The sequence below is a fragment of the Pyxicephalus adspersus genome, chromosome 1, assembly GCF_032062135.1.
Source record: "Pyxicephalus adspersus chromosome 1, UCB_Pads_2.0, whole genome shotgun sequence".
NCBI lineage: Eukaryota > Metazoa > Chordata > Amphibia > Anura > Pyxicephalidae > Pyxicephalus > Pyxicephalus adspersus.
Window position 1 is genome coordinate 75,686,736 of NC_092858.1, and position 25,389 is coordinate 75,712,124.

The following is a 25,389-nucleotide window of genomic DNA, read 5'->3' on the forward strand; positions in this document are numbered from 1 at the left end:
ATTGTTACAAAATGAAAGGGGTGGGGGGTGTCCATAGGGGTGGGGAAGCTTCGGTGTTGCTGTTCTTGGTGCATTATTTTCAAAAGGGTGTGTCTGGTGGGGCTAGGAGTAAAAAAATTATCTGCCTTGGCTTTTCTGTTTAAGTAGATGGGGGCACGTAGAGTTTTGTGGTTTTTGCAGAAGTGGTCTGTCCTAGCAAGTCCAGGTCAGGGGGGTTTGCAATGGGGGGATGTGCGCCTGGAGGAGAGCAGAGTGGTGGTGTGGGTTCGCAGAAATTGGATTAGTTGGGTAGGGGTGCGCGGCTGGTGTTGGGCGCTATAAGGGGTTCTGAGGTTTGCCCAGTTAAGGCTATGGGTAAGAATTTTCAGGTTCGGCCTCGAGGGGAACGGCCCTTTCTTTATTCATGACAAGGGGTCGTTTGTGACGCGTTTCCAGTTTGTGTCCGTTTTCAGGAGATGCGTGGTAGCAACTGGCAGGAATGCGGGTGAGTATTCCTCACATTCCTTTAGGATTGGGGTGGCCATGGAGGCGGCCAGGTGGGGACTGAGCCCTGAGGTTATAAAGCGGATAGGGCGTTGGAACTCAAATAGGTTCCAGCTATATATTCACCCTCAGTTGTTGTGAGGGAAGAGTGGGGGTTAAAGGGGGGTTTGTGGTGTCAGGGGAGGAGCGTTGAAGGGGTGTCGTTTATATGGGTGGATATGCTGGAACTAGTTTTGTTTGTTCTACCTTACAGATGTGGTGGAGTGTCTAATATGGTTTCTGGGACATTCTTTTCTATATTGGGGAGCACAGAGGGCAGATGTTCGACCAAACGGACAGCAATTGGGCTTGCAGCGGGACGTAGTACAGGTGCTGTGGATAAGCATTCCTGGGATGGGCTATTCTTGAAGTACACACGTTTGCTCGTTTAGATAGGCCTGCCAACGTCCTGCTAATTCATGCAGGGGGAAATGACCAGGGAGCGTGCCCTATGCATGAATTGATTCTCGATATTGTTAGAAATGATCATATATTAAATATAGTTAGAGTATGTATGTGAAAGGTCATGAAATGGTAATTGAATAGCTGTATAGGGCACTAGTAAATACTGTATTATAAAGATAAATAAATACCTCGAAAAGTGGTAGTTTCTGGTGCTGAACTGGCTGATGTTGCATCTAAACTGGAACTGAAAACATGAAAGAAACTTATGACGAAACATACATTTTAAAATAATTTTTTGCCATACAAACATAATACATGAAACCAATACATAACCAATAGCACCACAACTAAACAGTAACATATTTTTTTAAAAAAACATAGCAAATTTATTATTTTTAATTTTTTGGCTAACTTATCTTTAAAACTTTTCTATTTACTAAAAATGTGTTTCACTAGACTGAAACATAATATTTTGCCTCTTCCTTTAAAAAAGCAAATATTAAGTGAAATATATAAAATCTTACAGTAAGAATGTGATAAAGTGATGAAGTAGGCTTTTTTCTGGTCTTCGTGCTGCCTTAAGCGAATGCCTACATATCCCTTTTTCAATATAAAGCTCCTATAAAACTCCAGCTAAAAAAGTAACTAAATCAAACTAAAATATATTGCATTATGTCCACTATGCATTGCAAAAACTAAACTAGTGTTTTCAGTACAGTGGTCTTGATTTACTAAAGGGGTTTAACCTTAATTGATGCAGTGAAAATTCACTTTGCAAAGACTACTCAATCACATGCAAGGATTTGTAAAAAACATGATTGTTGCTTACGCATGATTGGATGGTTGAAATCAGCAAAACTCACCTCAATCACAAAATGTCAATGCATATAGTTTCAGTATACACATATATACTGTATTTTGCACTTTCTCTCTCAATAACTGTATAAAATATGCTTTATCCATATTCTTTCATCTGGGAAAACATTTAGTAACAAGTACTTTCAGAAGATACAGCTTATATAAAGGTCTTGATTCAAAATAAAACTAACAATTACTGAAAATCCACGTAAATTTTACAAGCAGTCACTGATACTAACTACATCTCCAAATACAAATCCTCTAATGTTTTTCACCCAGCAGGCTTTAATATCAAGGTTCTATTTTTATATTTTCCTCATATCTTTCATATATAGGTATATGAACTGACAATAAAGGCATATTATCAAAGTCAAGACTTCCTTTCCTGATTTTGGTGAGGCTTAACTAACCCGTTTCAGTGATCATGTTGTTGATTTTTGGCTTCTTCACAAGCCAAAGAGTAAATGTTTAGTAACAGAGACAGTACACGTTATAGATTATATATGGATAGGTGAAACCTTTGCTTCTTTAGGAACTTCAGAATGGCATACCTATATTTTCCAAACACATATTCATTGTGCATCGTATATGTACACTTGCATTATTTGTATATTTGTTTATAACTATGTCTTATGATCAGCACAAACTAATTATGCCTAGAAACACATTACAGTATGTGCAGGATTTTATTCCACCCTAGTCTGTTAAATGGATACTATGCACAGAGTAAAATGCACTTCTAACATTACATTAAAATTGTATAAAATTGAGTATCACATAATATTTATACACAGTGATGATTTTTTTAGGAGGCAAAAAATGTTTGTGTTTTTTACAGCAAACTTGTTCTAAGTGCTGTCTAACTACTAACAAAAAGTATAATGGAATTAGAACAATCCATTTACTTCTTCCTTCAAAAACCATAAAATCAGTTATATGAAGATTAAGATTTATGTTTTACAATAATTGATAAATACATCAGATTACCAGGGGAATTGTAAGGAGCCGCAGAAGGATTAAAACAATAAATGGATGACTGTTAGTCTTGTGTTACTGCTATTGATTATATATTACTAGTAGCAATAACTGTGCCTCTTATTTAAAAAATACAAATAAAAATAGCCATACTGGTAAACAGTTGCAGAGAAGTTTTACATTTTATGATTCGATTACATTACTAAACTAGGTACAGGCTAAATCTATACTAAGATTCACTAATTCAGGAATCTGAATTAATAATGTGGATACATAGTACAAGCAACCCTATGTGCTATCCTATAGATACAAGACACTAAATAATCCACCTGCTGAAAGTACAGTACATGAAGCTTGCTTTACTTTTTGAATCCCAATAAATTACTCCTTGAATCTTTTGAACAAATAATAAAGGACTTTACCATTTGTACAATTTATAATATTTATACATTAAATATAATCAGTGTATGATTTAAATAAGACCGGAAATGTATAAATATGACATTTACCCCTATACTAAGACTGGCCAGTCTAAAGGTTGGTGACATATTTGTGGCCATGTGGCATTCTCAACACATAAAAAAGGTGGTGGTGATAGGTTATATTTACAGAGGTAGTTGGTACTCCTGAATATATTAAAAGATCCAACATAGTTATAAAGTACAGGTATCATTTAAAGTGGGACTATGATCCATGATCAGGCAGTTATTGCAGAAAGGCATAGGCAATGTCCCTTTTGCATTCCCTGTACCTTCCTGACTGCTCCCAGTTGCTGGCAAAAAGCTGCCACTGCACAGGGTACCCCCCATTCCCAGCTCCCTATGCATGTGCTGGAAATTAATGAACATTGCATTATCCCAGCCTGGCCAATCCCGATGGCTGAAGAGGGAATGGGGAGAGGCGAGCAATGTGAGTTTAGTTCCACTTTAACGTAACACAACTCTAAATGCATAAACCATAAACAATATACAAACACCTACACCCTTACCAGTATGCATGTGTAAATGAGTATCCCTGTTTGGAGAATGTGAAATTAACTACAAGTTGACAGCTTCTACAATTTCTAGATGTTATTCTTACTTTCTGCTGTTTAAGCGGAAGTAACAGCAGAATCACCAGTATCATTTCAACATTCTGGAATTATTGAGCAACCAGTTTCTATGAGCACTTTAAAGAGCCTAACCCTCCACTGCTCTAAAGATCCATCATTGTGAAAACACCTTTTAATCTTTACTTAGATTTGTGTAAAGACTGTACAAAGTAATGGTTTTAATATTTTAAGCATATGGCAAGCAAGAGGCTCATTTACATAAAAACATACAATAGTGACACTTGTGTTGCATTGTTGAAACATTTCTAATGCAATAGGAAGGATTTCAGTATGTACTAATACATTAATTAAAGGACCCACTACAATTCAAGTTAATTAAAACTTCAGGTGAAACTATGGTGAAACTATCTATTAAAATAAACGTTTTTCACATACAGTTTTATGCTATCAGATGCTCACCGTAGTTGCTATAATTGCATCTCTATGTGAATGAGCCCCCAAAATGTACTTGCTAGAAGCACTAAGATCTGACTGTATATAAAGTTATTTTGAGGACTAAGGTTCCTGCTTACCTGCAGCGGTGAACCCATGGAGCAAAACCTTTGCTGAACATTAGTTAAAATAAGATAGAGAGGACTAAACTTAATGCTGCAGAAGTATGTATTCAGTATAAGAACAATAATTCACTCTCTAACAGCTATCATTATATCAAAATGTGCTGCAACTAAATTATCAACAACAAATAAAACTCATATGCGGTAGTGTGACATTTGATCCATCTAAAAATGAATTTTATTAAAAATACAAGTTTATAAATAGCTATGACCAACAAAAGTCAAACCCCTAAATCATTTTTCAATTTACACCCAATATCAGCCCACATTGCAGACCAGTTAAAATGAAATCAAATAAATGAAAAGTACTTACATATAAGGCATATATTTATACACCTATGCTGAACAAACCTCAAAATCTTACATGTAACATAATAAGGAAAGACCATAACTCAAACAATTTGAAAAACCATCATACAATTAGACATTTCTTCTATTTCTTTCTATTACATATGTTTAATATACAAAATATAAAATAATGTTTAAATGTTAAACAAATATGAAAGAGTGTAAATATTACACCTATGGGGCCAGAAAGTCGGGGTCTGATGTTATAATGAACTGAATGCTGCATTCACCTGTGTTATCTATTTTACTCCTACTGTCTGGATTGTTAGAGTGGCAGAGGGCAGAAAGGAAAATCGTTACTGATCTTAGTTAGAGGTCAAATGACTTGGATCCATCTGTCAGATTCAGTCCACCTGACAACCAGAGGAGAGGGATTGGAGGGTAATGTAAAACCAGAACACACAGTGCTGGGGCTAAGCTTCCTTGGTTAAAGTTCCAGAAAGAGCCTAGGTAGGGGAGTGTTTGATGTATAGTATATGTGTTAGACTGTGTGATTGTTTGGTGTGTTTTAGTTTTTTGAATTTATTAGATCGGTGTTAGTTGATATCACTGGGAGGGACTTGGGCTGGAGAAGCTAGAAGACAGAGGTCCACAGGGTGCAGTAGCATTTTCTTTTGCTCCTCGGAGGAGGGGACTGACAGGCGAAATTCACAGTTTTAATGGAGGGTAACCAACTGATTTAAAGTTACACATTTGAATACATACTATCTGTAATTGAGGATGTGGTTTGGGGTTACAAAGCCCTAATGCAGTATAGTACAGTGACTGAAGAAGTCCTATGCAATGCAGTAAGTACAGTAATCATGGATGAATTTCTGTAAGCATTTTACATGTTTCCCATTACCAAAATATTTTTAAAGCAGCACATCTATGATACAGTAAGGGTATTATACTTGCAGGTACATAAGAAGAAAATGGTTAAACTTTGAGCTACTACCAAATTACCAAAATGTAAATTGATTAATAAATGTGGTATTAAATGTAGTTGGTGAAAGTGCCTACATATGTTTTGTTCAATTTTCATATGCTCCCCTGAACAGCAATGCTCACATTAAGAACAGGTGGGCAAGAATTCTTAGTCAGTGAGTGGTGCTGCAGTGCATATTTGCTCACAGTAGGTGCGCTGAGAGGAGGGGAAACAAGAGTGAACATCAGATGACCTCATGAGTCTACTGCTGCTTCACTGTCTGATTAACATCCCAGGTATGTCTCCTCTACCAAGTTTTATGTTGCTACAGTGATGTGAACTGTACTGTTCAATAAAGGTGTCAAAATTGCAGAACCAATGGCACAGATTGATCCGTTTTTTGGCTAACAAATAAAAAAAAAATAATTTTGTAATTGTTTTTGTTATTATTATTAATTATATTAAACAGTTTTTTTTATAGCGCCAACATATTAAGCAGCACTGTACATTTAATAGGGTTACACATGGCAGACAGATACTGACAATGACACAAGAAGAAGAGACAACCCTGCCAAGAGGTGCTTACAATCTAAGAGTTCAATGATTTTAGTTGCTAGAGTTCCTGAAAAACATTTTTTCCTAGCTTTGGATAGAGTGGGGAAGGAGATTAAGTGAAAAAAAAATGGGAAATGTTGTTATCTTGTTATCACAACAGGAGTGGAGAAAAAATCTCCCAAATGCAATACTTGTTCTGGCAAGTGACAAAGCAGCAACTTCGTATGACTTTGGGGAAAAAGATCGACACACAGTTACTGAGGTTTCTAGGAGATGTAGTGCCAGTGCTTAGCATGCTTACTAAGGTGCCCTCTTGTCTCCCATACTGCTTTCAATATATCTAAAGTCAAATTAAAATATATTAGAGCCCCAATTCAGACAAATCTTCTGTAAAAGCTGAGTAAGCTCTTTCTTCTGGCTATACACGGTGTAGACATTTGTAAAGGCTCTTGCCATCTTTGCTATTTAACAGGTGGTGTGTTATTTAGCATGGGATTATGGCTTTTTGACAAGTAAATAGCTTTTTTAAATTAGACTAAATTCTGCTTACATGGATTAACTGAGTACGGCTTCAAAACAATATACTTTAATGAATTATATTCCTAATTGTCATTTGGAAGTGTATGTGTACACCACCTGTAAATGTTTGGTGAATGCCAAGTACAATGCTTCAAAATATGCCCCAGATTGAAAAATTGAAAAAGATTGTTATTGAAAAAAATCAGATTTTTGTGAATAAATATTTTGAGTCAACTTTCTGGTGTTTTAAGTGAATTGAGTCTATTGTCTGTTTACCATGCTTTATATTCTTTCATTTTGGTATTTTTCTTGAATTTATTGGCTCCTGTCTCTGACACAGTTCCCTAAATAACCACCCAAATCCCTTTCATCTGCTTTAAAAACATTTTTTAGATGCCCTTTATTAACCCCATTACCTAATTGTTATGAAACTATTTGTGGACACAGTAACAAACTGAAGTATTGTGCAAACATAACTGCTTTCATTTTTGTTAATTAGGTCAGAAAAAGAATTCCAATAGTTAATTAAATGTTTTAAAATGAATATTTTGACATTTTCAAAAAGATTCTGTTATATGACAATAGTGTCTATACAATAAAACAAGAATTCTCTTCAATACTGTGCTTAATGAGCTAATTCATTATTTAAATTTTATTTTCAAGCCATTAAATATTTAAATGTACGTATTAGTTGCATTTTTTTTTTTTATGTTTGTGTAATATTTTGGGCTAATGAGCAAATGACCCTCTCATAACCTACTCATTAAAATATTTCTGCTTAAGGCTGGCAAACATTGGAATTAATTAGTAGGATGCCCACTGGGAAAACCAGGAGTACAGTTTTTTTTTTTTACATTTGTGAGCTCGGCAACAATGGAAGTGTCACAGATGTTTTTATCAACTCTGAATCACTGTGACTATATAAATCTTTAATATTCAAGTTAAACTTCAATCTCCATCCTCCCCTGAAGAAGCCTAAGGGAGAAACGCGTCAGGACTTGAGACCTTTTCAAAAAACTGAAGTTGATATTTTTACTTGAAATGTGAAAATCGGTGTATCTAATCACATTCGTTGAGTAGTTGTATATCATTAGCTTGTTGATCTATGTATGGTATAGGAATTTACTGTATAACATTAGAAAAATTATTTACTTTTTTAAAAAAATTCTGCCTATAAAAGCCTGTCTATCCCTCCACTTGATCACATAGTTATCTCTTCCAGGCTAGACAACCTAAAATACTATTCTTGATGATTAATTAGTGGAATCCTACTAACTACGTAAACTATGTTTACATCATACATACATGTCTCACATACTGTATACTCATATCTGACCCCAAGGCTGTGGAACACCCACACAATCCATGGAGAAGGATATACGCCTCTTTTACATTGAACTTATTTTTAAAAAAATCTTTATAATGCTAACCTAACTTTTTGCAGAAAATTAGTTAGTGCACTGTAACTCCTTACAAATTCACATTTTATTGTCATCAACTCAAAAAAGGGATCTGGAAACTTGAGTTAATTAGTAGGCAGGGTACTTACCCACAAGTCCAGTCAGTGCAAGAACTTAAAATAATAATAAGAAAAAAAATAAATAATAAATAACTTTTAAAATAATTTCAGTAATTATCAAATAAATAATTATGAATAAAGTGAATATACTGAAATGATCGCGTTTGAAACAGGTATGTCATTTTTGTGTCAGTAAATGTAATTATGTGTCCTTTTCTTGTTTAATCCCTGGTCCCAACACATTGTATAATTGTTACCAATCTAAATGTTTAAAATGGCATTAGCCTCCTTGTAAAGAGGGAGGCTCCCTGTTGGACAAAAGATTAATAAACGTATGTCAATTGAACAAAAAGCCTACATACACATAGTTTCACTACAGACTAAGATCAGACGCTGGTAAGAAAAATCAGAGCCTTAAACCCCATAGTGGGACGTTTTATTGGCAACAGTACACTTTTAATTCTATAAATTATGACTTACCTGCTTGCAGCATTTTTAGTGAGAGACAGTTTCTGCAAGAAAATGATTATTATTACTCCAGGCTCAGTGGCAGCATGCAGAAAGAATGCTTTTTAAAAAAATTCACACTAATAAATATATTACAAATCAGTATTGCATTGGCAGTGGCAGGTTAAGCTACAGAATATAAGATTGAATTGCTAATTAAAATTATATTATAGGTGTAAAGATTTTTCATGAGCATACAGGTTTCTTTACTTAAAGTACAAAATAACAATGATATACCAATGCTGAACAGCATTGCAAGCATTAAACAATGGGGTTCGTTTAAAAAAGGAGTAGGAAATGTCCACTTAGCTTACAGAAAATTATAAAACTATGGATGAACAGTCACCATTACAAGAATAAATTAATTCCAAGGTATTGTGATCATTTTCACATCAGTTTTATCTTCTTATGAGATGTAATTCTAAATTAAGATAATAAAACATAAATGAATAAAATGAACCTTACAAATATACCCATACTAGGATAAATTGTAAGTTTAAAAAGTATGTAAATATAATTTTATGCTTGCTGCAGGATGGTTTTATAATAGATATTTTAATAACAAAAGACAATCTCTATACTATGACAGTATACCTGTTTGACCAACTTGTGATGGTCCTCAGATTTGCTGAAGTTCTCCCCTATATCAAACACTGGCATGGTACCCTCTTCACATAGATGCATCCAGCTCTGATATTCAGCTTGGTCCGGAAGTCGGTCCCAGAAGATCTTGAATACTTCCCAGACCGTTTCTTGGCACACTGTTCAAATATATAAGCACAAATTGATGTTTGTTACTTTATGTTATGAAAATATTATTTATATATATATCCTAAAAAACAATATCACACCTGAAAACTACATTTTAGTAAACTGGTTGCATGCTCAATATTGGGATGCTTGTCATTCCATGATTTGTTTTTTAAATGATGTAAAAAATAAATTGTTAGGAGATGCTCATCAGTCCGGTGACTCCGTGCTGTGCACCATCGCGGTATAAAACACTGTCTGTTCTGTCCAGCTTTGTCATTTGCAGCATCCAGGAGAACTAAGATAGCAGCGGCCTCTGCTTCCCTTTAGATGTGCAGCCTGATGGATTTATGGCATCCCCAGCATCCCTTGTTTAGGTGCGCACAGCTGAAGGGGATTCTAGAGACTGATCAGCTCCTGACTCAGCCCTGCACTGCTATTGGCTGCTGGGACTTTAAAACCTTTCTGCTTCCCGTCACCAGTGCCTGTCATAGCGTATACCTGGGCTAATCTGTGCCGAAGTTTGATTTTGTCTGATTTACTGTTGCTGACCTTGCCTGTTCCTGACCTATCATTTGTATGCAGCCTGGACTGATCTTTTGCCTGTGACCCCAACTCTGCTGGGGTTTTGCCTTTGTGTACTTCATTTGGTGGGCGGATATTCGGTGTATGACCTCTGCTCTGTATTCTGGACTTGCCCCTGTATCTTGGTACTGCTTATCTGTGGGTTCCTGGTCCTCAGCCAGTCCATTCCCAGACACCATCCCTTGCTCAGTAAGTCCTGGAGACAATAGAGTGCTGGGGCATGTAACCAGTCCCGCGAGGCTGAGCGAGGGCTTGTTATAGGTGAAGACTGCAGTGTTAGATTGGGGAACTGGTGTCTGGTGAGAACTGGTGCTGACCAGGGTCTTACAAGAATACCAGAATTTTCAAAATGTTAGTATTGTAATATTTTTAAGAACTAAAGGCCCATTTTACACAATAAAGGATCAGGCTGGTGGCTACTGCAGAATGGGATAGGTGACCTCCCTTCAGCATTATCCTGTCTTACCTGCCAGATTGCCCCGCATGCACGGTATCAGCTATGAATGCCAGTGAAGCCCAACAATCCTGGCTTCCCTTGCATGTGCCAGGAATGAATGAGGCGCCCATCTGTGCAACGGTTACATCATCCTGACATGACCATTCAAAATGGACAAATATCATCTCTAGGAAGAAGAAGAAAAGAGGGATGGCAGCGCCCTGCGATAGAATGCGAAAAGGTGAGTTGCACACCTTGAATTCTGCTTTTAAAATAATTTGTGGTACATTTTACAAGTGTATCATAGAAATAAAGGTGTACTAGAGTGATTGACACCTTTTTCCTATGCTATGGCATGCTAAAGTGTTAATAGAAAGAGGGCAGTAAAAAATTGTACATTTATTAGGTCATTGGGAGAACATTACCTCTAAACATAGTCATAGTTGTCTGTTTATGCAATACCTCAACAATAGGGGTAATGAATTTGTGCATTTCGAGAGCCCATACCAAGCTATGGATGCACAGGCTACTTCAGTGCACATATGAGGCATATATGATAACCAGCTGTCTGAAGCTACAAGTTCCAGCTTTACCTATCATCTTGTTTTCTTATACACGTTTCACGTAGGGACCTCCTAAACAGCGGCCAATATTAAGAGCAAATGGGCCATAAAACTCCAGTCAATGAAAAATGTTTAAGGGTTAAGTAAAGCCCAAACACAGATCAGTGAGACAGGATTCCTGGTCCCTTTACTTGCCGGTGTTATATGGTACCTTACATTTATACCTTGTAAAATAAATTTTGCCAGCAATATTACTGTTTTATGTTATTCCAGACTTGTAACTATTAGCTGTACAGAAGTTTTTAAACTGTCAGCAATTTAAAGTACCCTTAAAACGGAACTAAACTGGAAATTAAAAAAATTATTACAAAGGCTGCAAAATATCTGTTTTTTTTGGAACCAGAAGAAGGAGTCCAATTTCTGACATTGCCAATGTTGGTTACTATTTCTAGTCAGTGCAGGAAGGACATGGATTGATTTTTCCACTACTACTACTACTACAACTATTTCAGGGATAAGAATTCTGCAAATGACAAAGCATGGTCACCCTGAATATGTCTAATGTTCTCATACTCTGCAGGCAAGCAGTAGAGTATAGTGTTCTTGCTCCATACCCCCCTTTCCCTATGCTAAAATCATCTCCCAATTAATTTTCACTAACATTTGTTGTGAGCTCCTGTTTGCCACTGCTTGTTTTGTGTCTGCTCTCGTGCAGGCACATTGTTAGCGTCAGAGGTACAACCCTGTACAAATATAATTGTATATATAACTGAACTGTTCTGTGGCTCCTAGTGTAAATTTAGCAGACCTGATCGTGAAATAAACACAATTACATCTAAGCCAGAAGAGTGGATTTTTAAAGGTAACATACTATATTAGCACATCAAGCTTTTCCGGAGAGATGTCATTTGTCTGCTGCCCATCCTGGGTAACATCCACAAGTGAAGCTGAGAGTATATAACTAACAGGACATAAATCATATAGCTAAAAGGGGAGGGCCAGGATAGCATACATGGTGGAGGGGCTGAGGTAGTGTCACAGATTTCGGCAAGTCCAGGTCACCTGTTCCCTTACTTCTGGCTCTCCCTCCTTGCAGCCCCCTGCTGCCAGCACCATCTCTGCCTCTGGATCCAACACTGTTTACTTTCTGCTCCAAGTCAGGCGACTCTCTGTCAGCTGCTCCCTTGCCTCAGAGAATTCCACAGATGCACTCCCTCTGCTGGCCAACATCTAAATAACACCTGAGACCATCCCAGCAACAGCACTCCTTCTCCTGGTGGGATTGATGTCTGCGGCTCACTTGATCCACGCCATCTCCCCTTCTTAAGGAAGTAACCTGGCAACAGGAAGTTTCCTGAACAAGGAGTTCCTTTGGCTCTGCTTCCAGGTTATTGTTATTTATCTCCATTGTTCCCGATTCTCTGTGTAGCAACCCTGGCTCATTCCTGACTACTCCTGCTTGCTGCCCGTCTTGACCTCCTGCCTGTTTCCTGACCATCCTTCCTGGATTTCTCTTTTGTACTACGTTTCAGTCCCTGCTTGTTGGCAGTCACCTGCCTTGGCGGGCACGGGGGCCGCAACCTGGCAGTAGCTTGCTGCACAACATCCTCACGTCTAGAGGCTCTGGAGAAGACCAAGCTACTGCTTAGACCCTGTGCCCTGTCCACGTCTCCGCCCACAGGGAGGGTGACACAATGGGTCCACCACTTTACCTTGTGGAGCCGTGACAGAGTGAGCTCAATAATCTTGACAGTCTATCAAGCAGAAAATGTTTTAGGAATAATTGGCTCTTTACTACATATTTTTTTATAACTGATGTATGCCCCCCAAACATGAAAGTGAGCAGTTTGATTCTTACAAATTGACCTTCTTTCCCATAAAAAGCCTGTTTATCTGATGCTGTGGTAACATTGGACTTCGTAGTTCTGGCCATCGCTCTGATTGGAGGTCTGCCAAAGTTATTCAGCCTCCCCCTAAGCTGTTCTTTCCATGTTACAACAGCAAATGATCTGACTTCTTTCACAGCCAATGACGTAGTACTGACCTATTTGAAAATTTTGGAGCAACAATAGACTACATCATGAATACACAGGCACCTGCCGAGTTTGCTGGCCTAATAATGAAAGTAGAAAACCCTCTATTTTCCCTGGCAAATGGATTTGTAGGTTTTTGTGATTCAGGACACTATGTCAACCAGGACAGGTAGATCCTCACCCTCTACTCCATCAACATCACCAACCAACATCATACTGATGAAGCTCATCATGGTATGTTCACTGTCAGCATATATGCACTGCAGCAAAGCCTACACAATAAGTGGTACCTAGTGCACAGTACCCTGTGGTTTTGCTACCCCCTACTATCATTTGCTGTACAGGGGATTTAGGAGACTGATACCACCATAAATGCAAGTATTCACACTCATTTTATTGCATTTAACTGATCTGTACAAAACTGCATTAACTGATTTCACAGATCTACCACACAGCACAGCTCCATCTACATATATTTGTATGTTCACTTATCCTTACCTAAGCTTTTTTCACACATTCACATCTGTAACAACTGCCGTTAATGGAACCCAATATTTTTTTAAACCCAAGCCCCAAGAAGAAACTTTTTGTGTATTGTTTACCCCATCTCTCCAAGGTTATATACGTTATGTAACTAATGCCCCGCTGTTTAACACTCTTAATAATCATTTTTAAATCCTGCTTCTTCCCTCGATGGCCAAGAGAGTTCTTTATCCAGCTTAGTTTAAGAATATACAATGCTCTTTAAAACACCAAGAGCTTAGGTCTCCTCACAATAGATGTGGCCATAGGATCACCCTATTACAATTATATATAAACAGAAAGTAATTCTATTCATTTATATGACACTACATTACTATCTACAACTACTAAGTTGTCATTTCTGTAGTTAACCAATAAATACAGGTAAATTCACAATGCTTACACACCAAGATAAAGTATCCTAATTATCACAATAATGTGAGAGTTATTTAATGTCGGGTCCAATGAAATTTGAATTTAGCCATGTGGCTGAAAAAAAGTGATTTAAATCTAGTAAAGACCCTTAGAATTTGATGGAAGGCACAGAGAGTGCTGATTTATAATGAAGGTAACTTTTGGACATCCTCCATATAGCAAAAAATTGCAAACACTAGTGATTTGTGGTTTAGAAATTGGACATGATACTAAATGTCATGGGATCACTGTACTAACTCTAGATTTTTACCCAGGATGATCAAGAATGTTCATAGCAGATAATGAATGTCTACTGTGTATGAAGCTTTACAGCTTTCAACTTAAACTTCAGGCAAAACTAAATTTAAAAGACTTGAGCAGTACACATGGCAGTTCACAGGCTGCTGTGTTGTGCTGCATCTCTTTGAGCATAGCATGTCCTATTGAGGCACATTGACATTAGAGCTCTGATGTAGCGTTTCACAGAAATCTCTTAGTTTGTTTAACCTACAGTAAATCCTGTGTGTGTATATACCACGCCATGGGTGATCAAAGCAGTAAGACACTTTTCTCCAAGAAAATCAGATAATGCACAGTATCCATTTGACCTCACTGCAGCAGAAGGAAATCCACGTGGCATAATGCGTATGTTTTCTTTAAGCATCACACGTCATCAAGTTGAGTTCAAGCATAATGACAAGAGTTGTTCCAAGGAGACGGTGTCCCAGAATTATGTAATGCTTCTTAAGGACTATGTCCTCGTACTATTTAAATAGAAATAAACACAGTGCAAGATGCCACCCACCATGTCACGTCAAATCATGAACCAGTGAGATACAATAATCCAATAAGTGAGTAAGGCCAAGAGTTAAGACACTAAACTATGTTCTTAGAAAAAGTACCTGATCTTCAACCTTATGATACCAAGTAAACAAAACATGTTGCTGATGAACAGTAAATACACTCATAAATATATACTAAGGTAGTCCCACTATTTCTTTACTATCCCATGTAACTTAGCGGACCTTCATAGTGATAATATGGACATAGTAATTACCAGCTACTTTGCCTTACATCATAAAGAGATACTGACCCAGAATACTAACCCATTTTCACCAAACCATTTTTACAGCAGAAAGTACTTTCTGTGTTAGTGCAGCCTGTACACAGAAGTGCCCATCACATTTGCATTGTGGCATTTTTCCACTGGGACATGTCCAGCGCACTTCTACATTAAGTTTTTAACTGTTCCTACGACCAGTTGAACGTTCCCAGATGTTATGGCAAAAGCTGATCTGATTGCCATGACTGATATGAATTTACCTTGTTAGGCATTGCTTAAAAGTGGATCATTTGGGGACATAAATAAACTTTATTTCAGTAAGTTGTGTTTTTATTTAAAGGGCTTTTTCACAGAGAGCGTGTAGCACAGTTATTCACACTCAACTCTTTGTAGAAATGGGAACGAGGTTCTTTTACTTACTCCTTTGGAAGGAGGCAGATATATGGTTACCTTAATATTAAACAGGGCTTCCAGATTATACTACAACCCCAAACCAACAAACCCCCACATGTCGGAGATTTTGCTGCATTTTAGTGAATTGGATATGGGGAAGACGCCCGGTCTATCAACACTAAGATTCCCAATGTTGAGAGAATGCATGTTCCATGGATGGAAAACATCACTGAACCGTGCCTCAGTGCCCCTTTTTTCCTCTAAGGATCCATCCGCTCTGATTCAAGCAATGGGCTGTCTCTTAGGTAGTACACACATAAGCTGACCCTCAATGACTGGAAGGAACTGAAATCCACTGAATAAAAACGACATACTAGGGACAGATAGGCTAGTGAAGAAAGCACAAGATGCTTCTGAATGATGAATGACAAGGGCTGCAACTTCTAAAGATAAAGATGGACTTTAGCTTTAAAGTGTCACCGCTTCATTTACACAAATGGCTGAGCTTATGGTTTCCTACCATCAGCTGTCACCAAAAAAACAAAACCAAATAGTAATATAAATAGGATATTTATGAAGTTGGTTGTAAAACTGTTTATTTTGCATCATGGTTAACAAATGGTAGAAAACCATTCCATGTCTCTTAAGTGAATGCCATGGAAAAGCTTCTGAAACGCAAATGGGTTTATTTGGCATATTTCCAATTTTAAGAAGGAACAGCAGAGAGGAACTGACCCAGATTCCTGTAGTGAACGATAAGTATTTTTATCCTACCACTTTTATCTGTTGTCTGTATGGCGGTTTGGTTGATGATCACTAAAAGAACATCAACACTGGTGTGAATGAAGCCATAGAATATAGTGTTTTTTATTTAAACATAGTATTTTTATTCTCAACACCAGACACAAAAAGCCAACAAAACATTGATAACATACTAAATCCAGACTTATCCCTTTGCTCTCTGAAAAAGAGACAAAGGTTTACGGATAAGCAACTATTAGTAAAACAAAAATAAAATAGTAAAACAGACATTATACATGTACTGTACATGTATACATATTCTTATTTTGTGGTCAAAGGGTCTTAATGGACATAGAATATAAATGCTGATGTATGCATATTATTAACATTCATTATGTTTCTGAAAAAACTAAAAAATATTTTAATTTCTATTATTCAACAAATTATCATCTATTAACTATAAATAATATATTTTAAGCTAACAGATAAAACTCTAGGCTCATTTTCACATTTGGCAGGCTAACATGATAGTGTTGGTTTTTTACCAGATGAAAGGAAATCTGTGACACAGGGGGAGCATTTCTCAACCTTTATAACATGGGGAAACCCTTAAAATAACTTACAGGTCCTAGGGAACCCCTTCTATAAACACTATATACATAGCCCAAATTAGGTACAAATGACATATAGCTTAAAATGTTTTATTTCAATATCAAACATATAACAACCATATTTCATCATAAAAACAATATCTCCTGTGCTAGACACCAAATCAATGGGTTCTAGATTGTCGACGCGTTTCGCGGAATAAAAGATCCGCTTCTTCAGTACGGTTTCAGGAAAAAAGATTGCCTGCATCATTTTCAGCATCTTGTGACCGGTAAATATTTTACTGGTAAGCAAGGGGAGGCAATATCCAGCGCACATGTCTCCAAGTGAAATCCTATTACTCCTCCGTAATCTATGTGTACATAAGAGGAGAGCTTCTCAAACAAAAAAATAACAGATTTAAAAGAACCTGCTTTGTAAAGACCATTCAGATGCTAAACAGCATGGTAGAGTCAAGTAGACAGCCCAACATGAGAGGAGATGTCGCAGGTGATGACGAGCCCAGACCACTTGTAGATTCTTGTGGGTGTTATATGATATGTTTTTAATCTGAAATATGGTTGTTATATGTTTGATATGGAAATAAAGCATTTTAAGATATATGTCATTTGTACCTAAGTTGGCCTTAAAAGTCCCAAAACCTACTCTCTTTTTTTTAATGGTTTAAAAAAAATAGGGATGTGGCCTATTGGCAATTTAAATAGAGGAAATCTCACCTTACTATATACATAGCCCACTATACATTAGCATGGTGAATAGTGGGAAGAATGCTTCTTACATTATTGGCCAGTGGGAAGAATGTCACCCTGACAGACAGCCAAAAAGAACATTGGTTACACTTATATTGACCTGAGAGGCACAAATTGTTCTTTGCTCAAGGAACCCTTAGCAACTTCTGGAGAAGCCCTAGTTGAGAAACACTGCATGAACTTTGCAACAAGCATGTTCACAGAGCTGAATACCGAAAACTCAAATTACACACCCAGACAGTTCAGTCAGATGGGTAATTCACTTCTCCTCCGTTCAATGCCTGTCAGTAGTGTTCAAATTCTAAAACAAAAGGTGGAGTTACCAAGCCATGGTCAGGTAGACCAACTAGGATTTCAGCCACAACTGCCTTTTTGTCAAGATGCAAAGAAAAACCTGTAAGCCAGGTAAAATACAAATTTCTCTAAAGACAAGTTGAGTTGCTGTTTCAAGATGCACAATAAAGAGATACCTGAACAAAAAGTGCAATCAAGTTGCAATAAAAAAAGAACCTGTCCCAATGCCACAGAACAGCTCATTTAACCCATGGCAAACAGCATCTAGACAAGCTACAAAACTTTTGCAACAAAGTCGTTTGGAGTGATGAGACCAAAATTTAACTTTATGATCACAACCATAAATGTTTGTTTGGAGAGGGTGCAACAAGACTTGTGACACATAGACCATTTCTACTGTGAAGCAAGGAGGTCGATATCTGATGTTCTGGGGGTGTGAAAGCTACAGTGGCAAAGAAAATTTTGATATTCGCATATCTCCTTCCAACAACTTTATACAGTCCCTTGGTATACCCAGCCTTACACTCAACATAAAATAAAAAAGAAAAGAAAAAGTCAATTTATTATCAGTCACTATTGTGAAAATTGCAGGTAAAACCACAAGAAAAAATCACTTTGCATGTTTACCTTCTGGGGTTTTCTTACATTCACGTGTAAAGTGTCTAGAACCTGCAATGGAATCTGACCACTTTAAGAAGAGTCAATTATCTAGCACAGTCACAGTTCTGCCTCTAATCTGCTAAGCAGCTGCTAGAGAAGGATGGAAGAGTTTCACTCTGTTGGGGCTGCTGACATCACATCAAACATGGCAGTGCCCAGCACCAATCATGGCCTTTAAAATCTGATAACAATGCTTTTATAGATGAATACCAAGTTGCTGAGTTTACTGGTCTGATAACAAGACCTCTTTAAATTTCCAACAAAATAAAAGTATGCTTAGCTTGAATAACATTCCTCATGTTGTGCCATATTTCTTTAAAATAATATTCTAGACTTCCTTCCACAAAGCTTAATTTTATTACATTGTGTTTTTTATTGATGTATGACAGTTACATAAATAATTAGTAGTGGTATTTGGTTTAGCCAGTGTCAGGTGCTATTTATAGGAGCTAACCACAGCAGTGACATGCCTAATACAGAGTTCATCATCAGTATTAATCTTCCTAAGGATCCCCATAGTGCTGATTAATATTATCCCTCACTAATACACTGGAGCTTTGAAAACCTGGCTTGCACGCCAGCTACTCCACTGCTTAAATACAATACAAATTTTTAGTTTGTTTCAACTTTTGTAAGACATTTGATTCATGGAATCTGCACATTGGTTGACTTACCTCTAAGTTTAAAAAACTTCATATGGTTCACAAGAGCCTGATCAAATGTTTCTTCAGGGCATACTTTCACCCCACTGGGAAATAAAATAGCCCTCTTTTTCCTTCTCAGTAAACCCCTGTAGTGCTGGCTGTCTGATTCAGGCAGAGGTGGAATGCCTTCTGGTAATAATCCACTTCCTTCTTCCAGCCCATGCTGAACATCTATAGATCCTATATGTACAATACCATGTGTTTTGGATTCTGCAACAAGATGGAACAAAAATTAAAACCATAAATTCAAACCTACAAAAAAAAGTATAATATACAATAAAACAATAAATAATACCATTCGGTACTGTCAATGGTAGAATTTGCTCTACTACACATCACCATATATTCTTGAAAATGGTAGGTTACACAACTTTGTGGGAAGCAAGTTGAAAAAATAGGCACTTAAATCATGAGAAAATATTTAGAAGATATTTCATGGATGATGGAAAGCATGGCTCTTAAAACATGAAAAAAATAATAGAGATAATAAAATTGCATGTATTGTTAAAGCTATAAAGATAGAAGTATGCAATGTAACCTTTTGAAGAGTCTAGGTTGTCATTCTCATTAGATTCATCACTTTACTACTTTTCTAGCTGTTTGCCATCTTTCCTTTGCTGACATTCTGCTTTGCCTGCACTAACAGTCCTGGGTGCTGGGGAAAGTTTTAATCCTCAGTTTACCAGTGCATCGTTGTCAATATTTGAACATATTTGGAAAGGACAACTGATAATGCAGTGCATTCACCAAACACTTGTGGGTATGCCCATCATCAATTTATAATTTTATAAATTCTTTAATTAAACCAAAAATAGGATATTAAAGTAAAACTGCAAACTCAGTGTGATGCAGCCCAATAAACCACTAACAGACATAAAAAATGTAATGTAACGTATGTTAGTTGACAAAAAAACACTGTATCCCATCTGTTATTCCTTTTTTTTCTATAAAAGCATTATACAAAAAACAATGGACATTAGACCAATGCCTAATTCACTCAATGGTAATTTCAGGGTTCTGTCCTACTATTTATTCAGTTTTAGGAGTTAACATTAGAAGCTCAAGCCCGAATGGACCATCCACAGCAATATTGTAGAGGTTGTCTAGTGAACTGAGTGATAAAGTGTTTAGTCAAATATAGTGAGTTAGAACAAAGATGGACAATTTAGGGTTCTCAAAGCCAAAGGGAATAAGAGGGTTGCTGAGTAAAAAAGTGGGAAAGGAGAAGTCAAAATTCTTAATATAAAGAAAGTATTTTGGTAAATATATCATGTAGGACCAATGGCCTGGTGTCTGGAAAGGGTTGTGGGCGACCCCTACAGTGGTTCCCTATCTTCTCAGTCTAAGCCTATTTTAGCATCAGTGGATAGAAGTAAAAAAGTTAAGGAAATCCAGTTGGATCATGGATGGATCTCCCATCCTTTTGTGTGTGAAATTCCCCCACCTACTAGATTGTAAGCTCTTTGGGGCAGGGTCCTCTCCTCCTGTATCACTGTCTGTATTAGTCTGTCATTTGCAATCCCTTTTTAATGTACAGCGCTGCGTAATATGTTGGCGCTATATAAATCCTGTTTATTAATAATAATAATAATAATAATAATAATAAAAGGTAAATGATGAAATAATTTTATCCCTTGCCTCTCTTGCGCTCATCAAGCCTACTTGGTTAAAAATAATGATTTTCCTCATTGGTAAGGAATGGCTGGAGAGCTTGAGACTCTTTATATTGACTTTCTAAAACATATATTTGCCGTAAGAGGCCCTCCAACAGTGCATCATTGTGTGCTAGAGATGGGTATGCCTTTTAAATAAAGAGTGCCTGATGTATGCCCTAGGGCAGGGTTACCCAAAACGACAATCCTGATCTACTGGTCGATGGCAAAGGCAACCCGAGTCGATCACGGAGCCCTGCCTTACCCCTCACTGCTGTTTACCAGCAGCCCTGCTATACGTCTATAGGGATGCTGGGGATGTCTCTCTGTGTGTGAAGGCTCTGTGTAACAGTGGGGAGTGGGGTGGGAGGTAAAGTGGGCAAGAGGGCAGTCTGAGGTGAGCAGTGCTGGGCAGCCAGGTCAGTTCAGGCTCGGTGTCAGGGTTCAATTACCGAGATACCTTTGTACAGACTAGCAGTTCTTTTTCTTGTCTAGCATGTCATTCTCCTATGACAGGTATACTGTAGCTTTCCTGTCACTATAGTCTTGTAGTGCAATATCTGTGCAATGTTCTGCCATTCAATGTCACATTAGCTTCAGTCACTTCTGTGTAGTATACTCGGTAAATATAAAAATAAATATATGTTTAGCATTTTTATTGTTGGTAGATCATTTTGACTTTGGTCATTTTAAATAGCTCGCAAGCCAAAAAAGTGTGGGCACCCCTGCCTTAGGGCCTTCCCAGACACAGGGGATTACAATCTGCTGTCTGAAGCTTCTAATTCCTGGCCAAGCTTCTCCTGATAAGAAGAGTTCTGGAACAAATTTTCATTTAACCTTCATATCCAAATCTAAGGGGCCTGCCTAGCTAAGGGTGAGGTGCAGAATGAGAGCCACGTGATTGGAATAGGTAATGTTCCTTGTGCCTGCAAAGAAATCATAGCGATGATGGAGTGCTTAACCCAAAAATGACCAATGTGAGAGTACATTCTATGGGGGATGGAATAAAAATAAAGTCTTTGGAGGATGGGTGGGCTATTCCCTGTTTGTTGGTGACTAAGAAACTCCTTTGATCGAATCGGACAAGGAAACTTTCTGCGATATGTCCATTCCTGGTTCCTGAGCAAAATAATACACCCCATAAAATCAGTTGTGCCCTCATTAAAATGAAATAGGCAGACCAAGATACACTCAGGAGGTAAACTGTAGCCAGAGCGACCAATTGATAATGCAGAAGCCCCTTTACAAAAAGCACCTAAGGTGTGCTACCATAAGCCAGGACACTTACTCCCTGTGTCTTGGAATCAACTGCTCAACTGCAGCAACCTGCATCTAATGTATTATCCACCAACTTGAGGATTTCTTCTCACTGGAAATGTGTCACTTGAAGAGACACTATGTCCAACTTCGGACTTTTCATGTCATACCAGACCAACTTCCGCTACAGTGAAACTCTGAAGGCATTTTGCTATGCTTTAGACAAAATAAGGCCTGGAAGTACAGTGCAGTATATGTTCATCATGTACCGAAAAGTAGCATAATAGTTAATAAGAGGGTATTATAAATGAACTCATCAATGTACTGCTTCTCCTTCAATGTCCAGTCCTAGGCTGGCGGTGAAACCTGTAAGTATTTTCTAACTATAAAAGGAAAAAACATGTCTCTTGGTCTGTCATAGCAATCTGTGCAATATGCTTTGTAAATTTCAAACCTCTGTGGATTTGGTCTCCTAGTCAATGCATTCTCTCCAAACCTGCAGATTGTTGCAGAGGTGTATAAATTTGGACCATTCAAGTAACCCTTAAAATGTCCCGTGCATAATCATATTAATAACTTACTGCCTTCATTAATATTCACTTGTAAACCCTACTGAGTAAGTGTCTTGGACCATCTTTGGCTGTGTATTATAAAGGAAAATGGTATATTGATAGAACAGCCTTAGTCAGGAATTTCTGAATACAACCCTTTGCTCATCTATTAAAGGCTTTATGACAAAGGGGATAAAAGTTCAGCATTTTCGCTTGTCTTCCTCTGTATTTACACAGAGTGCCAAGTTTTAATTAATAGCATAGGAATGTTTGTTATGTTCTTGGCTGTTTATTATGATTTTGTTCTATTCTTTATTCAACAGGCATTTAAATGACCAATAAACCCAGACCAAAAATTCACTCATTATGCATGAAGGTAAAGCTGCTAATACTAATGACAACTAAAACCATGTGAATGATCCTTTTCACACTGTACCTATCCAGCCATGAAGCTAGTTTTCATTTACTGTATAAGCTATGTACTATGATCAGTTTAAAATGAAAACTGAAATCTCATTAACACTCCTGTGCATAAGCTGGAGATGATTTGTAGACTACCAAAATGAAATGAACAAATGATCTGCTCATGAACTTGTAATTTCCAAGCTTTGTCACTGAAAATCCCACGCAAACTGACCATAGATTATTAGTATATTTCCTATTCCACATCATATAAATACATTCACTTCTTCTCAGAGCCATCAACTCTCTTATGTCTCTAAGTACTACTGTAAACGATGTCCTATTTCTATTCATAGGAGAAAAATAGGTGGGTGCTTTACTACTCGGCACCCAAGTCTTTTTAAGCTTTGGAGTTATATCATTACACTGTACATGAATCTGCTGGTGAAAAAAGTTTTGATTCCATGTTTTATTTTAACAAGGTATTTAGAGCAAAAATAAGCAGAACGTAAGAACTGTTTTGACATTTTTTGATGCTTTAAAATTTTTTTGTGTACTTTTCTAAGTTATAATATTAAAAGGTAAAGTGAGGTTTACAGAAATTTGTTACACGTATATCATCCTAAACATGCAAGGGTAACAAATTGTGATGTGTATGGATTCATAGGGCACACAATGTATACAATAACGTTTAGACTATTAGTAAAAAATATGACTTGTTTGCTCTTTAATGCAAAGCACTGTACTGTAATAACCATAAATACACATGATAAAAATATTCTGTTGAAGTTGCATTTATAATATAGACAGATTATATAACTTGGACTCTATTAAAGATCATTCACTCATTCAAGAATTGTACTAGCCACCTATAGTGCTAAACAATTACATATAAATTGAATGCATTTTGGCATTCCTTCCAGACAATCCTTACCGGACAAAACAAGTGTAAAGATATGTATCAATATATTAAATTAAGCATGGTATATAAAAATATGATATGTAGCAGAATGGAATATAGATAAAGAAACAATTCTAATAGAAAATATATAGATTCATTATTACTACAGGATTAAATACCATGATTGATTCAATTTTGCCATAGGTTTTTACTATAAATTCAATTTTTACCTTTTAAAGTTTGCAGTTGTCCTTCCAACACCGTCACAAAAAAAAGTCCCAAAACAATTTTGCCCACAAAATTAGGCATTCTTCTTATTATAACTACAGAAGAAAAGAAAATATTAGCTATTTGTTTTTATTTTACCATTAAGGTAAAATTCTATAGAATCATAAACAAGACAGAGGTTTAAAAAGGTATAAAAAAACAGCCTTCCAACTTAGTTTAGACAGGCAGCTGAATGGCGAGTGACAGCTCCTCCAGTTGACAGATGGGAGAGGAGTTTTTTTTTCTTAGGTTTAATCTGCACTGGTAAGCTCTTTAGCAGAGCCTGTCAAGTTGTAAAGAGACAGCCCATTGATAGGCTGAACATTCACACCTAATTAAACATATTCATTCAGTGTCCCAGCAGTTTCTGCATTAGCAATTTGCAGATAAAAACAAATACAGCAAATGCAAAGATTACATTCGTCATACAAGATATGAAAAATATAGGAAACAGCAAACGGTAAATTTTATAATATAAATCTGTGAGAACATCCAACATCTAGCACTCTTATAAGACAATAATCTATTAACCCATCCATGATCCAGCTCATGGTACCACTGACCAGTGTTGTCTGCTCAGTTTTAAAGGGAATCAAAACCAAAACATATTAGTTAAAACATGCAATGAATAGTAAATAAAAAAAAAACATGTTAAAGTAAAAATAAAGTATTTAAATGCTTATTGAGGTTTTTTTCCTCCCATATACTTTTGTGTGTTTTAGAACATTCTATCTTTAAGAGTTTGTGGCATGCATTCGCCATGCCACCAAGAGAAAATGAAGGAATGTAGTGAAAATTTTACATTATTAAAAGGGAGTCAAATTGTTCAGCAGGATTCTTTGAATAGTCCTTAGATGGAGAAAACATTGTCTAAAGCTGACAATGAACTGTACCAATAAAGCCAAGATCTGTAGCCTGTATCTGCTAACCTGTGAGATCTTAAAAGCATTATGAATTTTATGGATCATTGAGTGTACAGGAGTTGACACGGAAACCACAGCTAAGGTCCATGTAATCAAGTAAAAAGCAGCATAACAAAAATCTTCTTATCATTCAGTCACTC

At 36.9% G+C, this 25,389-nt stretch overlaps 1 protein-coding gene across 1 annotated transcript in view; it reads right to left on the bottom strand.

The window, feature by feature from the left end:
• The window catches only part of IMPG2 (interphotoreceptor matrix proteoglycan 2), a 44,548-nt gene extending 20,014 nt beyond the window's left edge, over positions 1-24,534 (bottom strand). Inside the window, 7 exon segments of the mRNA XM_072414918.1 lie at positions 1,116-1,171; positions 4,384-4,416; positions 8,304-8,327; positions 8,754-8,785; positions 9,375-9,541; positions 19,267-19,506; positions 24,290-24,534. Coding sequence (XP_072271019.1) covers positions 1,116-1,171; positions 4,384-4,416; positions 8,304-8,327; positions 8,754-8,785; positions 9,375-9,541; positions 19,267-19,506; positions 24,290-24,368 — 631 coding nt within the window. The 5' untranslated portion in view covers positions 24,369-24,534.
• Between the last annotated feature and the right edge of the window lie 855 nt (positions 24,535-25,389).